At 36.5% G+C, this 21,958-nt stretch overlaps 1 protein-coding gene across 5 annotated transcripts in view; it reads left to right on the top strand.

The window, feature by feature from the left end:
* Positions 1–3,124: 3,124 nt before the first annotated feature.
* Positions 3,125–21,958, top strand: part of celsr1a (cadherin EGF LAG seven-pass G-type receptor 1a) — a 94,004-nt gene continuing 75,170 nt past the window's right edge. For all 5 annotated transcript variants that reach the window (XM_051108573.1, XM_051108572.1, XM_051108570.1 and 2 more), the window contains exon 1: positions 3,125–6,806. In XM_051108573.1, the coding sequence (XP_050964530.1) occupies positions 3,281–6,806 (3,526 nt within the window). In that variant the 5' untranslated portion in view covers positions 3,125–3,280. The remainder of the gene's footprint in view (positions 6,807–21,958) is intronic.

The raw sequence follows: 21,958 nt of genomic DNA, 5'->3' as shown, positions 1-21,958 counted from the left end.
TATACAATTTATATAAGAATACACAGTGTTTTTTTGAGGAAAACATTTCAGCATTTTTCTCCATATAATGGACTGCTATGGTGCCCCGATTTTAAACTTCCAAAATGCAGTTTAAATGCGGGTCCCAAATGCGGTTGTAAAGGATCCCAGCCAAGAAAGAAGGGTCTTATCTAGCGAAACGATCTGTTATTTTCATTAAAATTATACAAATTATATACATTTTAATGTCAAACGCTTGTTTTGTCTTACTCTGCCTGGACTATTTTTTCTGGTTCATGAAAGTTAGGGAATGTTGAAAAACTCCCATCTCATGTTCTCCCTCAACTTCAAAATGACCCTATATCGCTGTTTTACCTCTTTTTTTAATGGTGTTTGATCTTCTTTGCATGTTCACTTTCCAAAGACTGGGTCAGTACTTCTGCAGCAATGTAGGATGATTTCAAAATGATTTTTAAAGTTGAGGGAGAAAATACGATTGGAGTTTTTCGACATACCCTAACTGTCTTGAGCCAGAATACACAGTTCAGGGAGAGCAAGAGAAGACAAGCGTTTAAGATTAAAAAGTATTTAAATCAGATTTTTTTTTTTAAATGAAAATAACCGAGCGTTTCGCCAGGTAAGACCCTTCTTCCTCGGCTGGACTCGTTTGCAACCGCATTTGGGATCATTTGAAGCCGCATTTAAACTGCATTTTGAAAGTTCAAAATCGGGGCATCATATCAGTCCATTATATGGAGAAAAATGCTGAAATGTTTTTCTCAAAAAACATAATTTCTTTACGACTGAAGAAAGAAAGACATGAACATCTTGGATGACAAGGGGGCGAGTACATTATATGTGAATCTTTGTTTTGGAGGTGGACTTCTCCTTAATGTGAGTTGTATGTTTCAAGCAAGGGTCCATTTTAAGGGTCAATTTTTCGACTGAGATTTATTCATTTATACTGAATAAATAAGCTTCCACTGATGTATGTTTTGTTAGGATAGGACAATATTTGGCTAAGGCACAACTATTTTAAAAATCTGGAATCTGAGGGTGCAAAAAATCAAAATATCACCTTTAAATTTGTCCAAATAAAGTTCTTAGCAAAGCATATTACTAATCTAAAATTAAGTTTTGATATATTTATGGTAGGAGATTTACAAAATATCCTTATGGAACAACTTTACTTAAAATGCTAATGATTTTTGGCATAAAAGAAAAATCGATAATTTTGAATCATACAATGTATTGTTGGCTATTGCTACAAATATACTTGTGCTACTTATGACTGGTTTTGTGGTCCAGGGTCACAAATAGTAACTTACACGTTCACAGTTCGTTCTTGAGTATTGGTATTGAGTTCTTTTCTCTGCCAATAGAGGGCGTGAGCGCATCACATACTGTATTTCTGGTGCTGCTGGACATCTTTCTCAATTTCAATTAATGAGAGCTATGCTATACACACAACACTAAGTTAATGTATTTAAACTATATATAGTTAGAAAATTGCAATATAACATATGTTAAGACATTTTGTTGTTTTAAAATGGGGTTTGGAGAATAAATGATTAACCTCTGATAATATTATCAAAAATCTTTTAAAAGAAATTTAGACCTAATATACATAATACCAGATGTTTTGCGGTTTGGTATGAATTTCTCTTCTGCATTTTAAAATATGTATGGCCTCACAATTAAACAAACTGTATAAGATAAACTTTACATTATTAAAAAGTAAAGGTTCCAAATGGGCTTTTCATAAGCAATGTCATGGAAGAAAAAATTTTTGTTACTCAAATAACCTCTCATCGAATGGTTTTTAAAAGATCTTTTTTTAAATGTGAAATACATTTTCATAATCAGAATAAACTTTTTCCACTTTAAAGAATCATTTGTGCTATGAAAAGTTCTCGGGGGCCACCGATGTCAATAAAGAACCGTTATTTTTAAGAGTGTAGGTGTATTGCTTTGTAAATATAAATAGTATTATAATATATGTTATATATAGTATTTTTGTAAATAAACTTCTTAAGAAAAATTAGTTTTCAAAAAAGCATGATTTTCTTTTACAAGAAATCCATATGTCCTTTATGAACAACAATTACAGTCAGTGAACATTTTAATCTTTTGAGGAGATACTAAACTTTAATATACGTTTACAGTAGCCAACAGCTGATTGTCCTAAAACAAGAATGGGTATTGCTTTGGTTTTAGGACAACTTTGATGAAAGGTTTTGATCCACTTCGAATGTTGACTCCTGTATATCCTATCAAACACTTTTGCTCTAACTTACAATTTTAGTAATACATATTACTATAAATACACTATTTAAAAAAATATATTTCAAAACTTTAAAATCTAAGCTTTTGATTTTCTTTTTTACAAAGATAAGTAAAAACATCCTTGTCGATTCTTTTGCACCAAATCTTATTTTAATGCTTAAAAACGAAATTCTAAAACATTTTGCAAGGTCTCAAGGGGCTAAAACAGTGTAAGAAGCTTTCAAATTATTTCGGTAATTGTCAGTGACCATGCCATGTCACCACTGTTCAAATATAACAATTGTCTTCTGGCATTTTGCCGAAAATTATGGCTACCATGGTATTTTTTCTAATGGTTTGTATAGAAAATAAATAATAAGTTTTTTTTTTGTTTTTCATGCACAGTTTAGTTTAAGATAGGGAATCCTGTTTTGATAACTCTTTATTACTTTACGGCCGCTTGTAAACTGAGCGATTTAAACACGTGGTGCGCATTCACTTTAGGAGACAAAAAGCAGAAAACCTTATCCATATAGCCAAACAAACTAATAAATAAAACGGCGTGAATTTATAATGAAAGAATTTACGTCCAGAAATCTTCATGCGGACAGTTGCGTTAAACTCTTTAATCTCCTAACGTCATTTATTAAATATAATGAGGACTTTCTAGTTTGACGCACCGCGTCTCTCACGTAAAGTCTCCAAAAGAACCAAAGAATAAATGCAGAGGTGCATAACAATAGTTGAATTTCCATGAGAGTTATTCTTTAGTCCCGAGAGGAGGTGCAGTGCAGGTTTATGTTAATGACTGTGTGTGTGTGTGGTGTGTGTGCTGGGGGAGAGACGCGCACGCACGGAGCCATTTTGTCCTCATTTAAAACTTAACGTGGGTAATGTCACTTGGCTCCATGGATACCAGCCTGATAAACTGTGTTTTCTACTATTAAAAAGCTACAATGAAGGATAAAAGAGGGTCGACGTGCCGGCAGAAGGAGAGCTGACGTGTTTTTCTGCATGTTTTGTGGAGTTTTACACCATGGATCTAGTAATGTGTTGGTTATTATGGGTTCACCTTCTCCTCTGCGCTCCTCTCATGGGATGTTTCGACTTGCACCTTTCGGAGACTTTACATTCTGGAGCTGTTTTGGCCAATTTGTCATTGGGACCAGGTTGGACGTATAAAATAGACAGGACTTTAACTTCCAAGTACATTGGAAACTTTATTAAAGTGGACTGGAGAGATGGAGTCGTGCGTTTAAATGGAGAGGTGGATTGTGCGCGCGCCCCTCAGAGCTCGCTGCCTCTTTATGTTAAAATTCAATCATTAACAACTGAAGGACTAGTTAACGCACATTTTAATGTATTTGTACATGGACGAAATTGTGTGTTCAAATATAAAAGGAAGACAGTGACTAAGCCTGATATTAACGTGGATTGCGTTTATAACGTGGGACTAACTTCCTGCTTTTCTCCAGGTGATTTACTGCTTAGTTTTAAGGACTATTTACCTGTCTTCACAAGGAACTCTGGCGTTTTTTCTACTTCTTGCACCTCAGACCATCTGAATGTGTTTGTGCGTAACGGGACTTTACTTGTGAAGGACGCGTACTGTTTGGAGACGGACTTGAGACGCCTTAAAGACACTATTCGCTGTTCGTTCCACGATTCAAACGGTGAGCCCTTTTCTATGTGCCTTAAATTACGATTCGCCCCAGTCCAAACATCATTACATTCTATGCAACACGTATCAGATCAATGGAAACCGAGAATACGCCGAGCCGTGAATTCAGCGCCTCAGTTTCAGTTACCGAACTACCAGGTTTCAGTGCCCGAGAACGAGCCTGCGGGTACGCGCGTCATCACCCTCAAAGCGACTGACAGCGACCCTGGAGAGGCGGGGAAGATCGAGTATGGCATGGAAGCATTGTTCGACAGCCGTTCTAACGACTTCTTTCGGATAGACCCTCAAACCGGCAGCATTGAGACTGTCCAGCCCTTAGACAGAGAAGTGAAAGACACACACGTGTTTAAAGTCACTGCAACTGATAATGGCACACCGCGACGCACAACCACGTCGTACTTGACCGTCACAGTTAGTGACACCAACGACCACGGTCCCGTTTTTGAACAGAACGAATACAGGGTTAGGATACGAGAAAATGTGGAAGTTGGTTTTGAGGTAATTACAGTCAGGGCGACAGATGGAGATGCACCATCAAATGCGAACATGATATATAAGATTGTGAATGGTGAGGGTGTTAATTCTGGATTCGAAATCGATTCTCGGAACGGACTGGTCAAGATCCGTGTGCGTCCAGATAGAGAAACCATGTCCCAGTATCAGCTGATAGTAGAGGCCAATGACCAAGGAAAAGATCCTGGGCCCCGCAGTGCTACCGCGACAGTGCACATCACAGTCGAAGATGAAAATGACAACTATCCTCAGTTTAGTGAGAAAAGATATGTAGTTCAGGTGCCAGAAAATGTGGCAGTGAACACTAAAGTGGCCCAAGTAGAAGCCACTGACCGAGACGAGGGCAATAACGCTAAGGTTCATTACAGTATAATCAGCGGCAATGTAAAAGGTCAGTTCTTCATTCACACCCCTACCGGAGCCATTGATGTCATAAACCCTCTAGACTACGAAATGATCAGAGAGTATAACTTACGCATAAAGGCACAGGATGGAGGGAGGCCTCCTCTCATTAATGGAACAGGCATTGTTGTGATCCAAGTTGTGGATGTGAATGACAATGCTCCTATGTTTGTAAGCACTCCTTTCCAAGCCACCGTTTTAGAGAACGTGCCCATTGGATATTCCGTCATTCACATTCAGGCCATTGATTCTGATTCTGGAGAAAATGCGCGTTTGGATTACAGCCTCACAGACACCACTCCAGGCTTTCCATTCACCATCAATAACAGCACTGGATGGATAACAGTCAGTGTTGAGCTGGACAGGGAAACGACTGAGTATTACACCTTTGGAGTAGAAGCCAGAGACAATGGTGTTCCGGTGATGTCATCCTCAGCTAGTGTTAGCATCACCGTCCTAGATGTGAACGACAACATCCCTGCATTCACCGAAAAGGTATACTCGCTAAAAATCAACGAAGATGCTGTTGTAGGGACCAGTGTGTTAACTGTTACTGCTCTGGACCGTGATGTAAACAGTGTGGTCACCTATCAGATCTCCAGTGGTAATACGCGGAACCGGTTTGCCATTACTAGTCAAAGCGGAGGTGGACTTATCACACTAGCACTTCCGTTAGATTACAAACAGGAACGGCAGTACGTTCTGACCGTCACCGCCTCTGATGGTACGCGTTTCGACACCGCGCAGGTGTTTATCAATGTAACTGATGCTAACACTCACAGACCCGTGTTCCAGAGTGCAAGCTACCATCAGACCTTCAGCGAGGATCGACCCATTGGATCAACTGTTGTGGTAATCAGTGCAACAGATGAAGACACAGGTGAGAATGCACGTATTACCTATATTATGGAGGACAATGTTCCACAGTTCAAGATTGATCCGGACACAGGAGCCATCACCACACAGATGGAGATCGACTATGAAGATCAAGCTTCATACACACTGGCCATCATTGCTCGTGACAATGGAATCCCTCAGAAGTCTGACACCACCTATGTGGAAATCATTGTTTTGGATGCCAATGATAATGCGCCACAGTTTGGGAGGGATAAATATCAGGGTACCGTGTTTGAAGACGCACCTGTGTTCACCAGTGTGCTCCAGATATCTGCTTCAGACAGGGACTCGGGGTCAAATGGGCGTGTGAGCTACACTTTTCAAGGTGGTGATGATGGAGAAGGAGACTTCATGATTGAGCAGTACTCTGGAATTATAAGAACCCAACGGAAGCTGGACAGAGAGAACGTTCCAGTGTATAACCTGAAGGCCTATGCGGTAGATAGAGGTGTTCCTCCTCTCAAAGCAGCGGTGGAGATCCAGATTTCCGTCTTGGACATCAATGACAATGCTCCTGTTTTTGAGAAGGATGAACTGTATATCTACATCAAAGAAAACAGTCCTGTCGATTCAGTGGTTGCCCGAATCAATGCCATGGATCCAGATGAAGGAACCAACGCTCAGATATTGTACCAGATCGTGGAAGGAAATATCCCAGAGGTCTTTGATTTGGATATATTCACTGGAGACTTAAAAGCACTCGTGGATTTGGACTACGAGACTAAAATGGAGTATGTTATAGTCGTACAGGCCACGTCCGCACCTTTGGTCAGCAGAGCAACCGTCCACATTCGTCTGATTGATGTCAACGACAATGATCCTGTCCTCCAAAATTTTGAGATTATCTTCAATAACTACGTCACCAACAAATCCAACAGTTTTCCATCTGGGATTATAGGAAAGGTACCTGCCTATGACCCAGATGTGTCTGATAAGCTGAAGTATAGTTTCGTTGAAGGAAATGAGCTGAGCTTGCTGATTCTAAATCCAAATACCGGAGAGCTCAAACTAAGCAAAGATCTGGATAACAACAGACCTCTGGAGGCCACCATGAAAGTTTCTGTCACAGGTCAGTTCTTTGGATCTTTTGAATCAACTGTCTTTGTTGAAGTTTGAGATTTTGCAGTTTAGGGTAAGCAGGGTAAAAAAAAATCAAGGTAATCGCCAATGATCTGAAAGACAAACTAATGTTTAATATGTAATTTTAATCTGTTGCGTTGATGTCAAATTGATGGATCTGCTACTCCAAAGGGCTGCGTGATTTCAGGCTGTGTTTGCTGCAGGCTGAACCACAATCCTGTTCTTCTGCTTATGAGGTGTTGCTGAAGCAGGCAAGAACTGTTTGTGTTTGGGAATAAAGTCTCAGATCACTTTTAAAGGATTATTTAAATAAGATGAGCAACATATTGTTGACTTAGGTCCCTCTTAGTATTTTAACGACTATGCACTTTTGGAGAATTACTCTTCAATGACAGATCACTTATTCTCTGTGATATTTATTTTTTTTTCTAACGCGAGTTGTTTTTTTTTTTTAATGATTTTACTTCTTAACATTAATAATTCTTATTGCGTGGCATGTTAATGTGTTGTTACAGTGCTTTATCATATCTTTGGCAGTGTTAGATTATACCATGCTCACATTCTTCAAATGGCATCAGCTTCTCATATCTCACGCTCTTCCTTTTCTTTTTCTGTCCTTCTTTCTCTTTTTCCTCCCACATACCGCTCTTCCTGTTAATTTGCAACTTCAAAATACGTCTCACAGAATACAGCTCTCTTGTCTGTACTTTGTGGCTTTACGGCCGTGTCTTTGTTGGTCTGATTGCCGGTCCTCATCTGAATGTGCATGCTCATGGTCATTGTTGAGGTTGTAATGAGCCACATTCATGCCATGCTCTCTCATTCATGACAAAGACACATCGGTTTCCATTGCCATAGCTGTTCCCACCCTCTTTTACCCCCTCTTATTCCACACAGATCTCTTTCTTTTTGGTCTGATCAACTAATGCATTTTATTCCTTAGACATACCCACATGTCAGATGTTAGGTAACCATTAACGCTGCTTATGTGACCTCTTCACCTCCAGTCCAGGGAAAAGGAAACGGCCCTTAAGGGAAAACATGTGACAGAGCTCTTTGTTAGATTTTAATGTCTATCCTGGACTTTAATGCTTTTAGCTGATAATGAGGTCTCTCAGATTCGGCCGTCCTCAGAAATGTAGCAAATGTTTTTTGATCGTTTGATGTTTGAGTCTTAGCTGAGCTGAAAGAGCACAGCTTAGATAGAAATAATGTAGATGAATTATGTTTTCTTTCAGCTAGTACTTAAGGTTAGGGCTTTATTTAAACCACAAAACTAAAGTATAAACGTTCATTTTACTCTTAATTAATTAGGCTTGTCCTGGCAAACACTAAAACAGGCAAACAAACACAAATAGATAATCAATCGACTTACCAGAGTCACATATAGGGACCAAAATATCATAGAGACTTGGGGATGGTCTCTTTTGATTTGGTGCTGAAAGGAGCCACACAGAACACCCTAGAAACCACATAGCAACATGTTAAAACCCAGTCAAAACAAATGCATAGTAGCACACTAGCAACCACCCACTGAGACACCCACTAGAATCATGGTGGTGACTTTTGCATGGCCAGCCACCACTCACGTTGTCTTCATAAAATGTAAAAATATTGTTTTATCACATTTGAAAGATTTTGTTACTTGATTTCTTCAGTTTTTAAGTTTAACATTTCTAGTCGTTCATATTTAAATGTACCATACCACACTTAAATGCAAAGTGATAAAGCATTTTATTAATGTTTGAGACTGCAAAAAGTGAAAATGTGCCATTTTAAAAACATTTTCTATCTGAGCCGACCCTTAAAAATGGCATTTTTTGGTTTAGCCTAAAGCACTCATCTTAAGGCAGTCATGTCAAACAATATTTTGGACTGATATAAAGTTTCTTTAAATATTACCACATGGCTCACATTTTTGGCTTACCTCACAAAGGGAACACTATGAAGACACTGTTATCTTTCACTCCTCAACAGGTGTTTTTCCTATCGACTTGATTTTAATTATTTATCCAAGTACTTGGGGACACACAAGAAGTCCCAGATATGTCCCTGATAAAAGCAAGTTAACATTCTAGTCAAAACAAGGGCCATTCTAACCTAAAACAACACCGGTTTGCACAGCAAACACAACAGAGTGAGGGCTGTGTGTTTGAACAGTAACCTAATCTCTCTTATCTGTGTCTGTTAACATTCAACAAGCCTTTTCCCGATTTGAGGGGTGTCCTCAAAATGATGCGGCTTTTTTTTTTTTTTTTTTTTTTATAGCCCTGCACCTTTGTGCTTTGTTTCACTGAATCAATACGGGTGATAAGCCATCTGTCGAAGCCTTGAGAAAGATGGAGCCACCCATCACTTATACTGGTGAAATTGAATTTCCCAACTTTTTGAGGTCTTCATCCTTTGATTTTGATCCATGTCACATCTAAAGATAGGGGAAGGTAATTCATCACTTCTAGCCATTTTCTTCCTCTTTTACCCCTGCTGTCAGCAAATGAGCCTGCCAATACTTGCAGACTTTTTCGGCGGGTTGAGCTTCTGCCCGTGGGCCACTGCGTCTATGTCTCATGTAGTTGACTGTAGCCCACTCAGCGCTGCAGGACTCGCATACCTGGACTATTCTGCATTGCATTACCAAACTCTCTGAACTTGTATTTCAGTTGGGACTTGATAGCTTCATAGCTTCATATTTTGCAAAAAGACTTCTGAGTATTCAAAGTGTTGGATGGCTGAGGTTTAAATTTAAATGATTCCACATGGAATTTGCACTTTTATTTTCCACCGAAACAATTTACTTTGAATTTTGTCTCAGAAATTGTTAGTAAATTTTTAGAAATAATTACAAAGAAATGGCAAGTAGCATACAAAGTTTTCATGTAGAAAGAGATCTTAGAAAGTACATAAAAAGTACTCTGATGAAATTCAGTAAAACTGATATAAACACAGTAAAACCAATTAAGTTAAGAGTAAGGGAGACTGAGGGCAGCTGAAACACACCGAATTTAAAATTAAAATTGTGATTTAAACTTTAAAATGTGTAATAATTTCCTCAAAATACAGTTCAGGTCAAAAGTTTTCAATCCCAGCTCTTAATGCATTGTGTTTCCTTCTGGAGCATCAATGAGGGTTTGAACCTTCTGTAATAGTTGCACATGAGTCCCTCAGTTGTCCTCAGTGTGAAAAGATGGATCTCAGAATCTTTTTGAAGTTTTTGAAGTTAAAGTATCAAAATCTAATTACAAATTAACAAGCATCAAAGATTTCAACCATTAATTTCACTGTGATTTCAATCTTCGACATGGCCAATATTAAAGTCAATATTAGACACATCAAGGTTTTATTTCCATGAATGTTTTTTTTTACATTATGAAGCATGATTTTATGTGGAAACCAGTAAGTTGCAAAAAAAAAAAAAAAAAAGGTAGAGTCACAAATTATATCATTATTTGTTCATTTAAGGTGTGCTCTTTTTTAACATATAGTTAGATAATATCATAATCCAACATCTGCCCTATAAAGGAGGCATCTGTAACATTCTGACCTTTTTGTATTAAATTCAATGTGTCGATCAAATCTTTCAACAACAACAAAACGAGAGGCAGCGGATGTGTAAAACTCAAAGTCTTTCAGTGAATGATGGAAATCGGCGTGGGTTTCTACGGAATTCTGCAGCTGTCAATTCCCTTCAGGCTTACCTATGAGTAAATGGTGTAATGAGCTGAGTAATTTGTTTGCAATGACTGTTATGAATGTATATGTAGGTTAAATGTAAAAGTCTTTGAACACCTCATAGAGCTAATATTTTAAATAATGTGACTGAAAACTTTTTTTTTTCCACAAAGATAACTTATTTACTAGAAAGACTGTGAATTGTCTTAAGTTATAGAAGCTATTTCTGTGCATTTCATGGATGTATTATATTTGTTGTGTGAACAGACAGGGTCAGACTGGGGCTGGCCAGCTGTGTCCTCAGATCTGCTTTCTGACATGCACACAGCAGCTGTAAGAGAGACAGACAGATACTTTAATCACTGTGAAACTGCCCTGAGCCTTGCACTGCCTGTCCCCTGTCATCTGCATGTCATTAACAGAGGAGATCTTTAGTCCAGGTGTGACTGTCCTTCTACCTCTACCCGTCTACATATGACCCTCTGACCTCTGACATCACAGACATGCTGTGGGTCAGTTTGTTAAACATACTTTGTTTAAAAGCACAAATCCCATTCAACAGAATATTGGTTATAAATATGAGTGAAATAGTAAAAGAAAGTGGTTTGAAATCATATGTTTAGATGTTTAAGCAGTATTATTTTTACAGTTTTTATGAAGAAGGTGTGAGTGATGCAAAATTCATTCTCACAAAGCTGTTTGTGTTGGTATGCGGTTGTATTTTTAATTTGTAATTTTTGCTATGCTAAGGATGTTCTGGTTTGGTTGTTATAGTGTCAATTTTTAAATTAGTTTTTATTTTTTTATTTAACTTTTTATATTAGATTATATAGTTATATAGTTAATTATATATATCTTATATAGTTTTCAATTTGTTTAGATGTTATTTTAGGTTTAGTATTTTAGGACTGGGTAACACTTTAGAATACAGATCCGTCATTAGTAAATAACTACACAGGAACAAATGACTAATGCACTATTAACATTCTAGTAACTACTACTGACTAACAAGAAATTGTGATTAATGAATCAGTAGTAGTAGTAGTTCACTATTAGCTAATTAGTAACTACTATTTTTAGTACTGTCTCCCAAAGAACTACTAAGAACTACTATCCACAGGTTCATAATTAATGTAAATGATGCAAAATGTATAATTAATTTAAAGTAAAGATCATGGTAACCCACTAGTAATGACTCTATTGAGGTATATCTAAGGTTTTGGATAGTAATGACTCAAGTGTTACTACATACTTCAGAAGGAATTACTAATTATTTGGATCCGTATTCTAAAGTGAAGATCATGGCAACCCACTAGTAACGACTCAAGTGTTATCAAAGCCATCAGAAGTATCACTATCCAGAACCTTACAAAAACCTCAATATTTTTAATGACATTATTCATTACTAAGGAGTTATCTTGATCTTCACTTTAGAATACGGATCCAAATAATTAGTAATTCCTTCTGAAGTATTTGGTAATACCTGAATCATTACTAGTGGGTTACCATGATCTTCACTTTAGAATTAATTATACATTGTGCATTATTTACATTAATTATGAGCATGTATATAGTAGTTCTTAGTAGTTCTGGGAGACATGAAAAAATAGTAGTTACTGATTAGCTAATAGTGAACTACCATGTTCAACTGAGCACTATTACTTACTGATTCGTTAATCAGTTTCTTATTAGTTAATAGTAGTTACTAGAATGTTAATAGTGCATTAGTCATTTGTTCCTGTGTAGTTATTCACTACTGACAGATTTGTATTTTAAAGTGTTACCTAGGACTGTCAGAGTTATTCATTATTAGGGCTGGACAATGCGACCTAAAACTTTTTACCTCGATTACAATAAATGTTTTTTTTTTTTTTTTTTTGTCCTCATAGTTCACTGACAAGGTTTGAACTGTAAATATACTCAACTATTAAAGGAGGAATATTTAGTTTCTAATTAAAGTAGAGCTGCAAAACAATTAATCGCGATTAATCGATTCAAAATAAGTATTTGTATTTGACAGCAATTCGATTTTCGAATCACAAAGATAAAAAAACGCATTGTTTCATTTAGAGCTGCAAAACGATTAGTCATGATTATTCGATTAAAAAAAAAGTTGATGTTTGCATACTCTATGTGTGTGTACTGCATATATTTATTATGTATATATAAATACACACACACATATGTGTATATTAAGTAAAAATTTTAGATTTATATGTGAAATATTAATATTTATATATAATATAAATCATATACAAGTGTTTACATATACATACAATACCTACAAATATTTTTTTAAATATATACATATAAGTGTGTGTATTATATATTATATATACATAATAAATATACACAGTACACACACATATAGTATGCAAACATCAACTTTTTTTTTAATCGAATAATCGTGACTAATCGTTTTGCAGCTCTAAATGAAACAATGCGTTTTTTTATCTTTGTGATTTAAAAACAATCGAAGGAAACTAACTATTTATGGTTATTTATTGAATATTCCAAACAATTAAAATCTAAGTACACATCGCTTAAGATGAAAACATCTTACAAAAAACACAACACTTATGTGTCTAAAAACACGAGACACAGTGCGGAACGCCTCCTCTGCCATGTTGCTGTCAAATACAATGCCATGCCATCTTGCTACCGTAAACAAAAGCTCGGAAAGCTTGCCCCACCTCCGGGATCTTCTGATTGGTCCACTGTTTTGGAAATGACATTGATGAGCAGTGCTGCGTGTAAAAGTTTAAATTCTTGTAAGTTGACAAAACACACGAGTGTAACGGTCATACACGTCCATATATATCACCAACTACACACGCGGTAGTATGTTTTTAAGGGGAAAGTAGACTTATTAAAATTATTAGAAAAGCGAAATAACCAACATGGGAATATTACGTCGGTTAGAGGTTGTGAATGTCGATTAATTTTCGATTAATCGTTCTAGCCCTGTTCATTACTTTCTGCTAACTGGTATAAATAAAAAAATAAAAAGTAAACATTAACGCAGGCATGTTGGAAATTTTTATTAAAAATACTATTACAAGTTTTATAATATACAAAGTGGCAAAAACAAAAATGTTTAGTTTCAGTTTTTCCCATGTATGTTAGTTTTTATTTTTACTTATGAAATTGTTTTTATTTAGCTAATGATACTAACAACACTGGTTATTCAATGCCCTAAGTCCAAAGTGGCCACCACCCAGCGTCTTTGATGTTCAAGCTCGATATTATGAGAAAACATCACTATTTTACATTTTGGTGAACTGGTGGGGAGTTTGTATGTGACTTTGCATGTTTTGAGTTGAAAAATAAGCATGAAAATCATACACATAAACATAATCCTCAGTGGGGTGTTAACAGTTCCTTCAAAGACGTATGTAATGTGCTCATACAAATTTATACAAATTCACAAATAGGTTAAATTGCCATGAGAGACTGTTGGAAATTCTGTTCTCTAGAAGCAAACACTGTTTCATTGCTGAAGTTAGGTAGACATAACAAAAAAGACTCAAGGCCTGTGTACTTTAAACAAGCTCCGTTTTATTGAAACTTTTCACTTTACTTGCATTGCTATATCCGTCCCTAGTGTCTGTTGAAACTGTAATTAGATTACTGAGGCAAACTGTGTCAGCACTGTTCTCTTGCCCGTCTTTATTTGGTGCAGTTCCTCTTGAACACTGCCCTTTATTAACAGACAGACAAATGGCCTGTACTGTATTTGATACTAGCAATTTCGGTTAACCGCAGGTTTCTTTAGAATATCTAAAGGGAAATATCTACAACTTTATTTTCAAAAGGATGAAGATCAGAAATCCTCCTCCTCACATTCCTGCACTCTGATAGTATAATACAGCCCGAGACTGGGAAACCTGAACATTAATTAAGCTAAAATAACAGTGCGAGCTGTCTGCATCTCTGTTAAATGAGCAGGAAAGGAATTTGATTCATGTTTAATCTTGCAAACTCATTTGAAGGTGGAGAGAGAAGACAGAGACAGTGATGTGGTCTCCAGCCAGTGCCAAGAGGGGCAAACAATAACCGCTCAAGGTTTGGGTCATTCAAGGGTAGTTTACATGAAAATATGGGTCAGCATTGTGTTTTAAGTAGAGCCTTTGTAAGCTAATTACATGGTTTTGTTTGAGCTGTACTGTTTTCAGGGCTCATTTGCTCTTGACTGCTGGGAAATATCTTTTTATGATAATTAATGTTTTTTCGTCCTTCAGATACAGTTTAAAATGTTGCTAAATTTAATGGAATATTCTGGTTTACATACTTATGCTCTGCCACAGAAATCATTTTCACTCGCTCTGATGTTCAAAACAAGAGTTATGTTTACAGTAACTTACAATGGAAGTTTACAACGGAAGTCATTCCAAGGGGCTTAAAGCAGAAATATGCACCCCGTATTGTTTCCGAAGAGCTTAAATGACTTATTTCATACAAAAATGTGTGTTATTTCATCTGTAAAGTTGTCTAAATCATCTTTGTAGCAGTGGAACTATACTGTTCTGGGCTGAGACTGATACTTTCTGGTTGTGTTTTACCAACGTAATTCTTTTGGGTGGAGTTTGCTCAATGTAAACAGTACTTTGTGGATAGTTATGCCCCTTTTGGTATTCTTAAACACACTGTGCATATAAATCATACCTGGCTCTTACCGGTATCACATAAGCATGACTGTAGTTGAAAGATTTAATATTACTTCACAGACTAGTTAGAACATATATTTTGATCTTACTATACTCATCAAGGCTGTATGAAATTTTCTGCATGCCGTTTATAGTGTTTATAGAGTTTAAAACCCCAAAATTTTAAACTTTAATTGAGTGGATTTTCATGTAATTCTCATATCCAGCTTGACCGGTGCAGTGGAGACAACTTGGAAAATAAATTACAGGGCTTTTTTTCAAAAACCGCCTACTGGGTGCTTGTCTGAAAATGGCATCTCCCTTAGGCAATACGACTGAGATCTTAACCATAGTTAACTCCACCTGTGGTCTCCAGAAATGTCAGAGATGTTTGATGATGTTCTACAGCCCTTCTGTGAAGAAGGGAAAATTAATAGTCTTCATAGAATCTTAAAAGCAACTTCCTCTAAGTTAACAGAAATATGAAGCGCTCCTGAAGTGACAAGAAATCCTGCAAAGCATAGAATCACTGAATTGCGGCATTCAGTGAAGAATGATATATAAACTTTCGTCTCTTTGTAGATTTTCTAAGCCTCTTTAAGCATACCATGAACTCTCGCCCAGGATTAAATAGCAGTTTGTTCAGACACATCTCCGGTTGGGCAGTCCGGACAGGATGAGTAGTCATCAAGGTGCGTTTTTTAACTGACTAGGCCTGACCTGTGAGCTCGGGTGAAGTGGAGGTCTCATTCTCAGGGGCTAGATTTAGTCCAGACGTTCAGACGTAATCCAGATCTGTGATTCTCCCGGCTAGAAGTCGGAAGGGGAACCTGTTCGCGTGTAACATGACACACTTTCCGCTCTATCCCGACCCTATTCTCCAGCACATAAAAGATGTCTTTGTCCTTAACGCTGAGGAGCTAGAAAAGCATCTGTTTCAGCCAACGGCCAAAAAGTGTGACATTACATGTGTCCAGTGGTGGCCGACTCTAGGTTTGGAGAAATATACTCCAAAGGTCATCCACGCACAGCATTTAGGGATTAATGCGGGAAATTAAAGTCCTGTTTGCTTTCAAAGACTTTCCTGTTTTCACTCAGCATGCATGAACTAGCACATGCATTTCTATAATGGCTGGCCTGTAATTCAATAGTATTATCAATACTGATGTATGACAATGCCACTATATAATAGAAGCATGTATTTGATAACAAATACTTGTGTCTTGGCTGTTCTGCTCAATAGCTTGAGCGGCATGCGCTTGCTGTTGGGGTGTTTTGGTCCTTCTGCGGGCAAAGAAAGACTTCGAGAAATATGATACTTAGGCGGCCATCCAACACGTTTTAAGCTGTGCATTGTAGGTGATATTACCTCACTCAGATAAACATACTTGTTGTCAAGAAATCACCTAATGTACAGCCTGTGTTCATGAAACACAAGCAGAACTTGTTGAACTCGGTGCAACATTTCATGTAACAAGGATTTTATGAATGATAAAGCTTCATAAATTTATAAAAATTACCCCATTTAAAATTGTACATACGTTTGAATGTCATTACCTGAATGATCCACATTTTTTTTTTGTATAGTGATAGTTGTTCATGAATCCCTGAGTTTGTCCTAAACAGTTCAGAAAAATCCTTCAGGTCCCACAAATTCCTTTGTTTCTCAACATTTTTATGTATTGAACCCTTTCCAACAATGACTGTATGATTTTGAGATACATGTTTTTACACTGAGGACAACTGAGGGAATCATATGCAACCATTATAGAAGGTTTGAACGCTCACTGATGCCTCAGAAGGAAACACAATGCATTATAGCCGGGGGGTGAAAACTTTTGAACAGAATGAAGATTTGTACATTTTTCTTACTTTACCTAAATATCTTTTTTTTTCATTTAGTACTGCCCTTCAGAAGCTACAGAAGATACTTGCATGTTTCCCAAAAGACAAAATAAATTTACCGTGCTCTTCAAATTCAGAAAATTCTGCAAGGTGTATGTAAACTTATGAACTCAACAAGTTTTAATTTATATTTAGTACAATTAAACTTGCTTACAATGTTGTTTATTTGTCATGAAATGCAGCCCAAAAATGACATGTAAAAATAATGACTGGTTAGTTAAATTCTATCAGCTGCTTTTGGTTTATAAGCTAAAATTTGGACACTGGAACCAGTATGTTGTACACCTTTTTGTTGTTTCATTGGCTTATTGATCAATACCAAGGTATTCCACTGTACAAAACACTGAACAGACAGCACATCTAACATTCATAGTATCCTTTTCGGGCCAACTAAAATTAAATGTTGTCAGCCTAACAAAAATCTAAACAAGACAACATGGAATTGCTTGAATATGGCTACAGAAATGTGACCACTAACAAGAGAAAGTTGTTGGTTAACCAAAGTCATGAGAGGCTTGCAGGGTGTTTTGCATTTTTTAGTCTTCATTTTGAGATGCACTTTGCACTTTCTGAACCTTCGGGCTAAGCTTAACCAACTTAGTTGTATTGAATTTGTCCTGCCATTTAGAGAAGGTGTCAAGCCACCGTTTTTAAAAAAAAAACGGCGTCACCTCTTTCGGGGGGGATGGTTTCACCTCCCCCTGATTATACAGCCAATATAACCATTTCGTTCACGACCTCTCTCACCTCACAGCGACGCTTAAAAACAAAGCTCTTCTCTACTTGAATGTTCACAACTAAACATGAGGTCGCCTCTCAAATTACATTTACATTAAAGCAGGTTCTGTTTCATGACGGAGGCAGATATTCTCACACAATGCTATTCTCTGTTCCGTTCGTAATCTGTGTTATTTGGAAAAATGATCTGTGTGCCACGGTAACCTTGGCCAGGCCTGGTATTTTATTTATCTCTCGTCCTTTAATGGCAAGCCGATTTAGTAAGCTTGAAGTTTAGAGGAGACTGCAGGAGAAATTAAAGATGCTTTTTTTGAATGTTAGGGTTTAATATTACTGGTTAATACATTTTGTCCTGCCAACGTGCCATCTGTTATATCAGCAATAAAGAAAAATAATTTCAGAAGGGAAGCAAGTTATCACATTACCTTATATTAATCTTTTAAAAGTAATAAATTATTGATTTGTTGTAGTCAGGTGGATATGTTATAATAGGAAGTCATCCTTTCTTGTTTCTTAGTGTTTTGCCAGTTATATGATTTATGCAGTTGGTCTGCTCTAGGTTTTTTGGGTAAAACAGATCATGGGTAATAACCTCCGTTCTGCTCAACAACATTTACTTAAAAAGGTCAAAGAGGTCACATCTGGCCTGACCAGTTCAGTTTAATGACTATAGTGCCAGTGTAGAGCCTTATCAATACTGACACTCAAGCTCTCAAGAGAGGTCATCTGTGTTTTCAGAATCCACACATGGATGGTTTGTTGAAAAAAGTGCAGAAATCTTCGATAAAAGCAAATCATTTACACATAGAATGTTTTTCCGCCTCATAATGGTAGCTTTTACATTAAAAATAATATGTGTCTGAGTGATACTCATAAAAACTTGTCAGCAGTAATACATTTTATTTGCATGGCACTTTCCATAAATAAAAACCTGGCGTAAAAATAAGGCACAAAAACTGTAAAAACAACTGTAATGAGTAGAATTAGAGTACAAAGGAAATGAGAAAAACAAATAAAAACAGAATATAATGGCCAAAGTTAGAAAATAAATTATCTAGGTTATATTTAAATGTTAAATTAATATTAAAATAAAATATGAAATAAAAATAGGAAGAAATTATGCGTTAAGAAAAAAAAAGTATTTTAAAGACAAGTTTTATTTTTATCACAATTAAATCGTGTTAACCCCCTAATTTGCATTAATTTAATGTAAAAAAAATAATAAAATATTGTCAGTAAAAATATTTACAGTAATGCAGACAAAATGTATTTAGAAAGCTATTTTATTATTTTCATTGTGAAGTATTTATACATTATGGGAATATTTGAAATAAATTTAAACAGTGATATTCGTTACAGTATTAGAATATTTATTTCTTTGACTGTGCTGTTTTACCTTTGCTGATCTCTTTATTTACAGTTCTGTGTTCATGTTACGGAAGTGTCCCTTGGGCTTCTCTTCAATGCAAATACTCTTATAAAAAGGAGAGGGGGAGGTTCAAGGGGGTTTTCCATGTCAAAAGGCTTCTCTTGAATGGATGTGGGTCGTCAGAGCTAGTGTAAGGGTCCGGCCCATTGTCCACACTGTTCCTAGGTGTTGCGGACTCGTCAGGGTGTCTCAGTTCACAAAGCCGTTAATGGACTGACAGACAATGCATCAGCCTGCGAGGGTTTCTATGGTCCTGGTACATTTAAATTGGCCATGAACTTTGGGGGTGTCGGAAGTTTTGTTGACTGTCTGCAGGTTCTCCTTTCGTATGTTAAATAGAATCACCTCTGTGTTAATCGTTTGTTGTTAAACGTCAGGTTTAATGTGTACTGTGCAGTTTGCCGAACTAGGCTGACAGATGTCTTTTATGCCTGTTAAGGTCAACAGGAAATTAAATGTACTTTATTGATGTTCTTATTGTTTCGTCTTATTGCACACAATTAATCAGTGCACAATATATATATATATATTTTTTCCCTCATAACATTACATCAAAATGTAATAACTTTCTCCATCTCAAAAAAATTGTCTTTTCTGCTGATGTAATCAGGGCTCTGTGGGCGGGGGCACTAAATATTAACCAATAATATCATAGCCTAATATACACAATCCAATCAAATCCCACTAAATACAAAATAAAGTCATCCTACATTGTTTTTTTCCACTATAGGAAATACATCACATTATTTAAGTTATATGCGTTATACCATTAAATGATGTCAAATAAGAAAATACTATAAATTTCATTACTAATTGCGTTTCTTCTGTATACTGCCATACATGTTCTTTCAAACGTTATAGCTGTGTGCTGTCTTTGTCCTGGCCTTTACCACAAACAGATGCCTATAGCATGTGTCCCCATGTCTGGTCAATCGGGTTGGTTTAACAGCCCCTCAGTCATCTCTGTGATGTTAGGAATTAGTTTTCTATACAGGGACAGATGCAACAGATGCATCGGCATTCTAAGCATGTTTCCTACATGAATGCTTTCTTGTTCTCTGGAGACTCAAAGTTCTCAGTTGTTTTGTTTACTGTATGTGTCATCTGTATGTTTCAGGTTTTTCTACTAAAATTCCTATAAAGCTAGAAACCTATAAAGCGTCCTATATAAGAGCTCAAACCTTTTGGTTTTGGTAGAATTTGATTAAATAATTTGGAGTGCATATTAAAAAGATCAAAATTTATATTTTGACACATTTGAGGACAGTTTGAGACATTATTGACATCTGTTCTAAGACTGTATAGGAGACACATTTTTTTCTAAAGAAACATCTGAGAAGCAGGAGACTTAAGTAAAAGCCTCCTTTTGTACTTTATTTAATCTAATTGATGTGTAGGAGAAGCCATTGTGATACTTAAGAGATCTCATTTGTGATTTTCTTTCCTGTGAGACAGTCTCTCAGACGTCATTGTGGACAACAGATTTGCTCATTGTTGCAAGCAAAGGGTCCACTTCCTTTCATAAGGGATGCCACAGAGTCACACCATGGGAAAAACTCTGTTTGAGCAGAGGGTGTGCTGTTTATCTAGGGATTATTTACCCACAATGCACCAGTGGACTATGGTCTTATTTATTTCTTTATGTATTTACATTCATGTTATGTTACTGTTTAATAGATGTCTTGGAGTTGTCTGTGGGCTTATTCAGAACTTACTGAGTGCAGTTGCCTTGTGTACTGATGTGATTGACGCTTAGCAAGTTCTTTTATTGTTTAGACTTTGTGAATTATTACTGTAACTGGTCAAATTTATGTTTTGACTAATCAGTTTTAAATGATCCTGCGCTAAACTTTCAACAGTACAAAAATACAATTTAGGTATATCATTAAAAAAGCAAAATGTGCAATATAAAATACCAAAAAAAAAAAAAAAAAAATATATATATATATATATAATAAAATTATTACAGAGCATGTTACACCACAGGATATCAAAAAACTACACAGATATTTTCATCATGGCACAATGTTTTAATGTTGTGCAAGCATAAGTACACTATTATTACTGCCCCCTAATAGTCCACTAACTGTTAATCAAGGAAAAGAAGCTTTGTCGACCAAAATTTCATTTGTCGCTTAGTCGCAGAAAAAAAATCTACAGGAAGTGGCAAAGTCACGTAGTCCATGACGGACAGATTTGTGTGCACTCACAATAACAACCAAACGCTGTGCTTTCGTAAAATAATTAAAACAAACAGGATCCACTTTCTGCCGTCTCGGTCTCTGTGAACTTGAGCGCGAAACTTTGAAACCTTGTGTATACTTGCCTTACAGACATGAAAAATATATATAGAGATAGTGAAATGTCTACTTTTAAATTAACCAATTCCAACAGAAAACATATATTCTCAGATTATGTAATCCATATAAAACGTGTATGCAGGCACATCACTACTGCGGAGATGAAGCATCAATGTTGCCGACTTCATCCCTTAAGATGAAAACAAAGAAAGCACTAGTTTATCAATATCGTCATCAATATATCATGCAATTGAGCGCTTATTAGACTATGTAGGCAATTAAAGCCTCATTATTATGATTTATATGGTTTGTTAATAAGCGCGCAAATAACAGTCGACTAATGCCTAAAATTAACGACTACAAGTTGACTAGAAAAATCTTCAGTCGAGGGCAGCCCTAATTATTACCGTGATGACAACACTGTACACTGCATATCTTAAGCCAGTCTCTTTCT

Source organism: Labeo rohita, chromosome 4, assembly GCF_022985175.1.
Source record: "Labeo rohita strain BAU-BD-2019 chromosome 4, IGBB_LRoh.1.0, whole genome shotgun sequence".
Lineage (NCBI taxonomy): Eukaryota > Metazoa > Chordata > Actinopteri > Cypriniformes > Cyprinidae > Labeo > Labeo rohita.
Note: the sequence above shows the minus strand (reverse complement) of the source record. Positions and strands in the feature narration are given on the sequence as shown.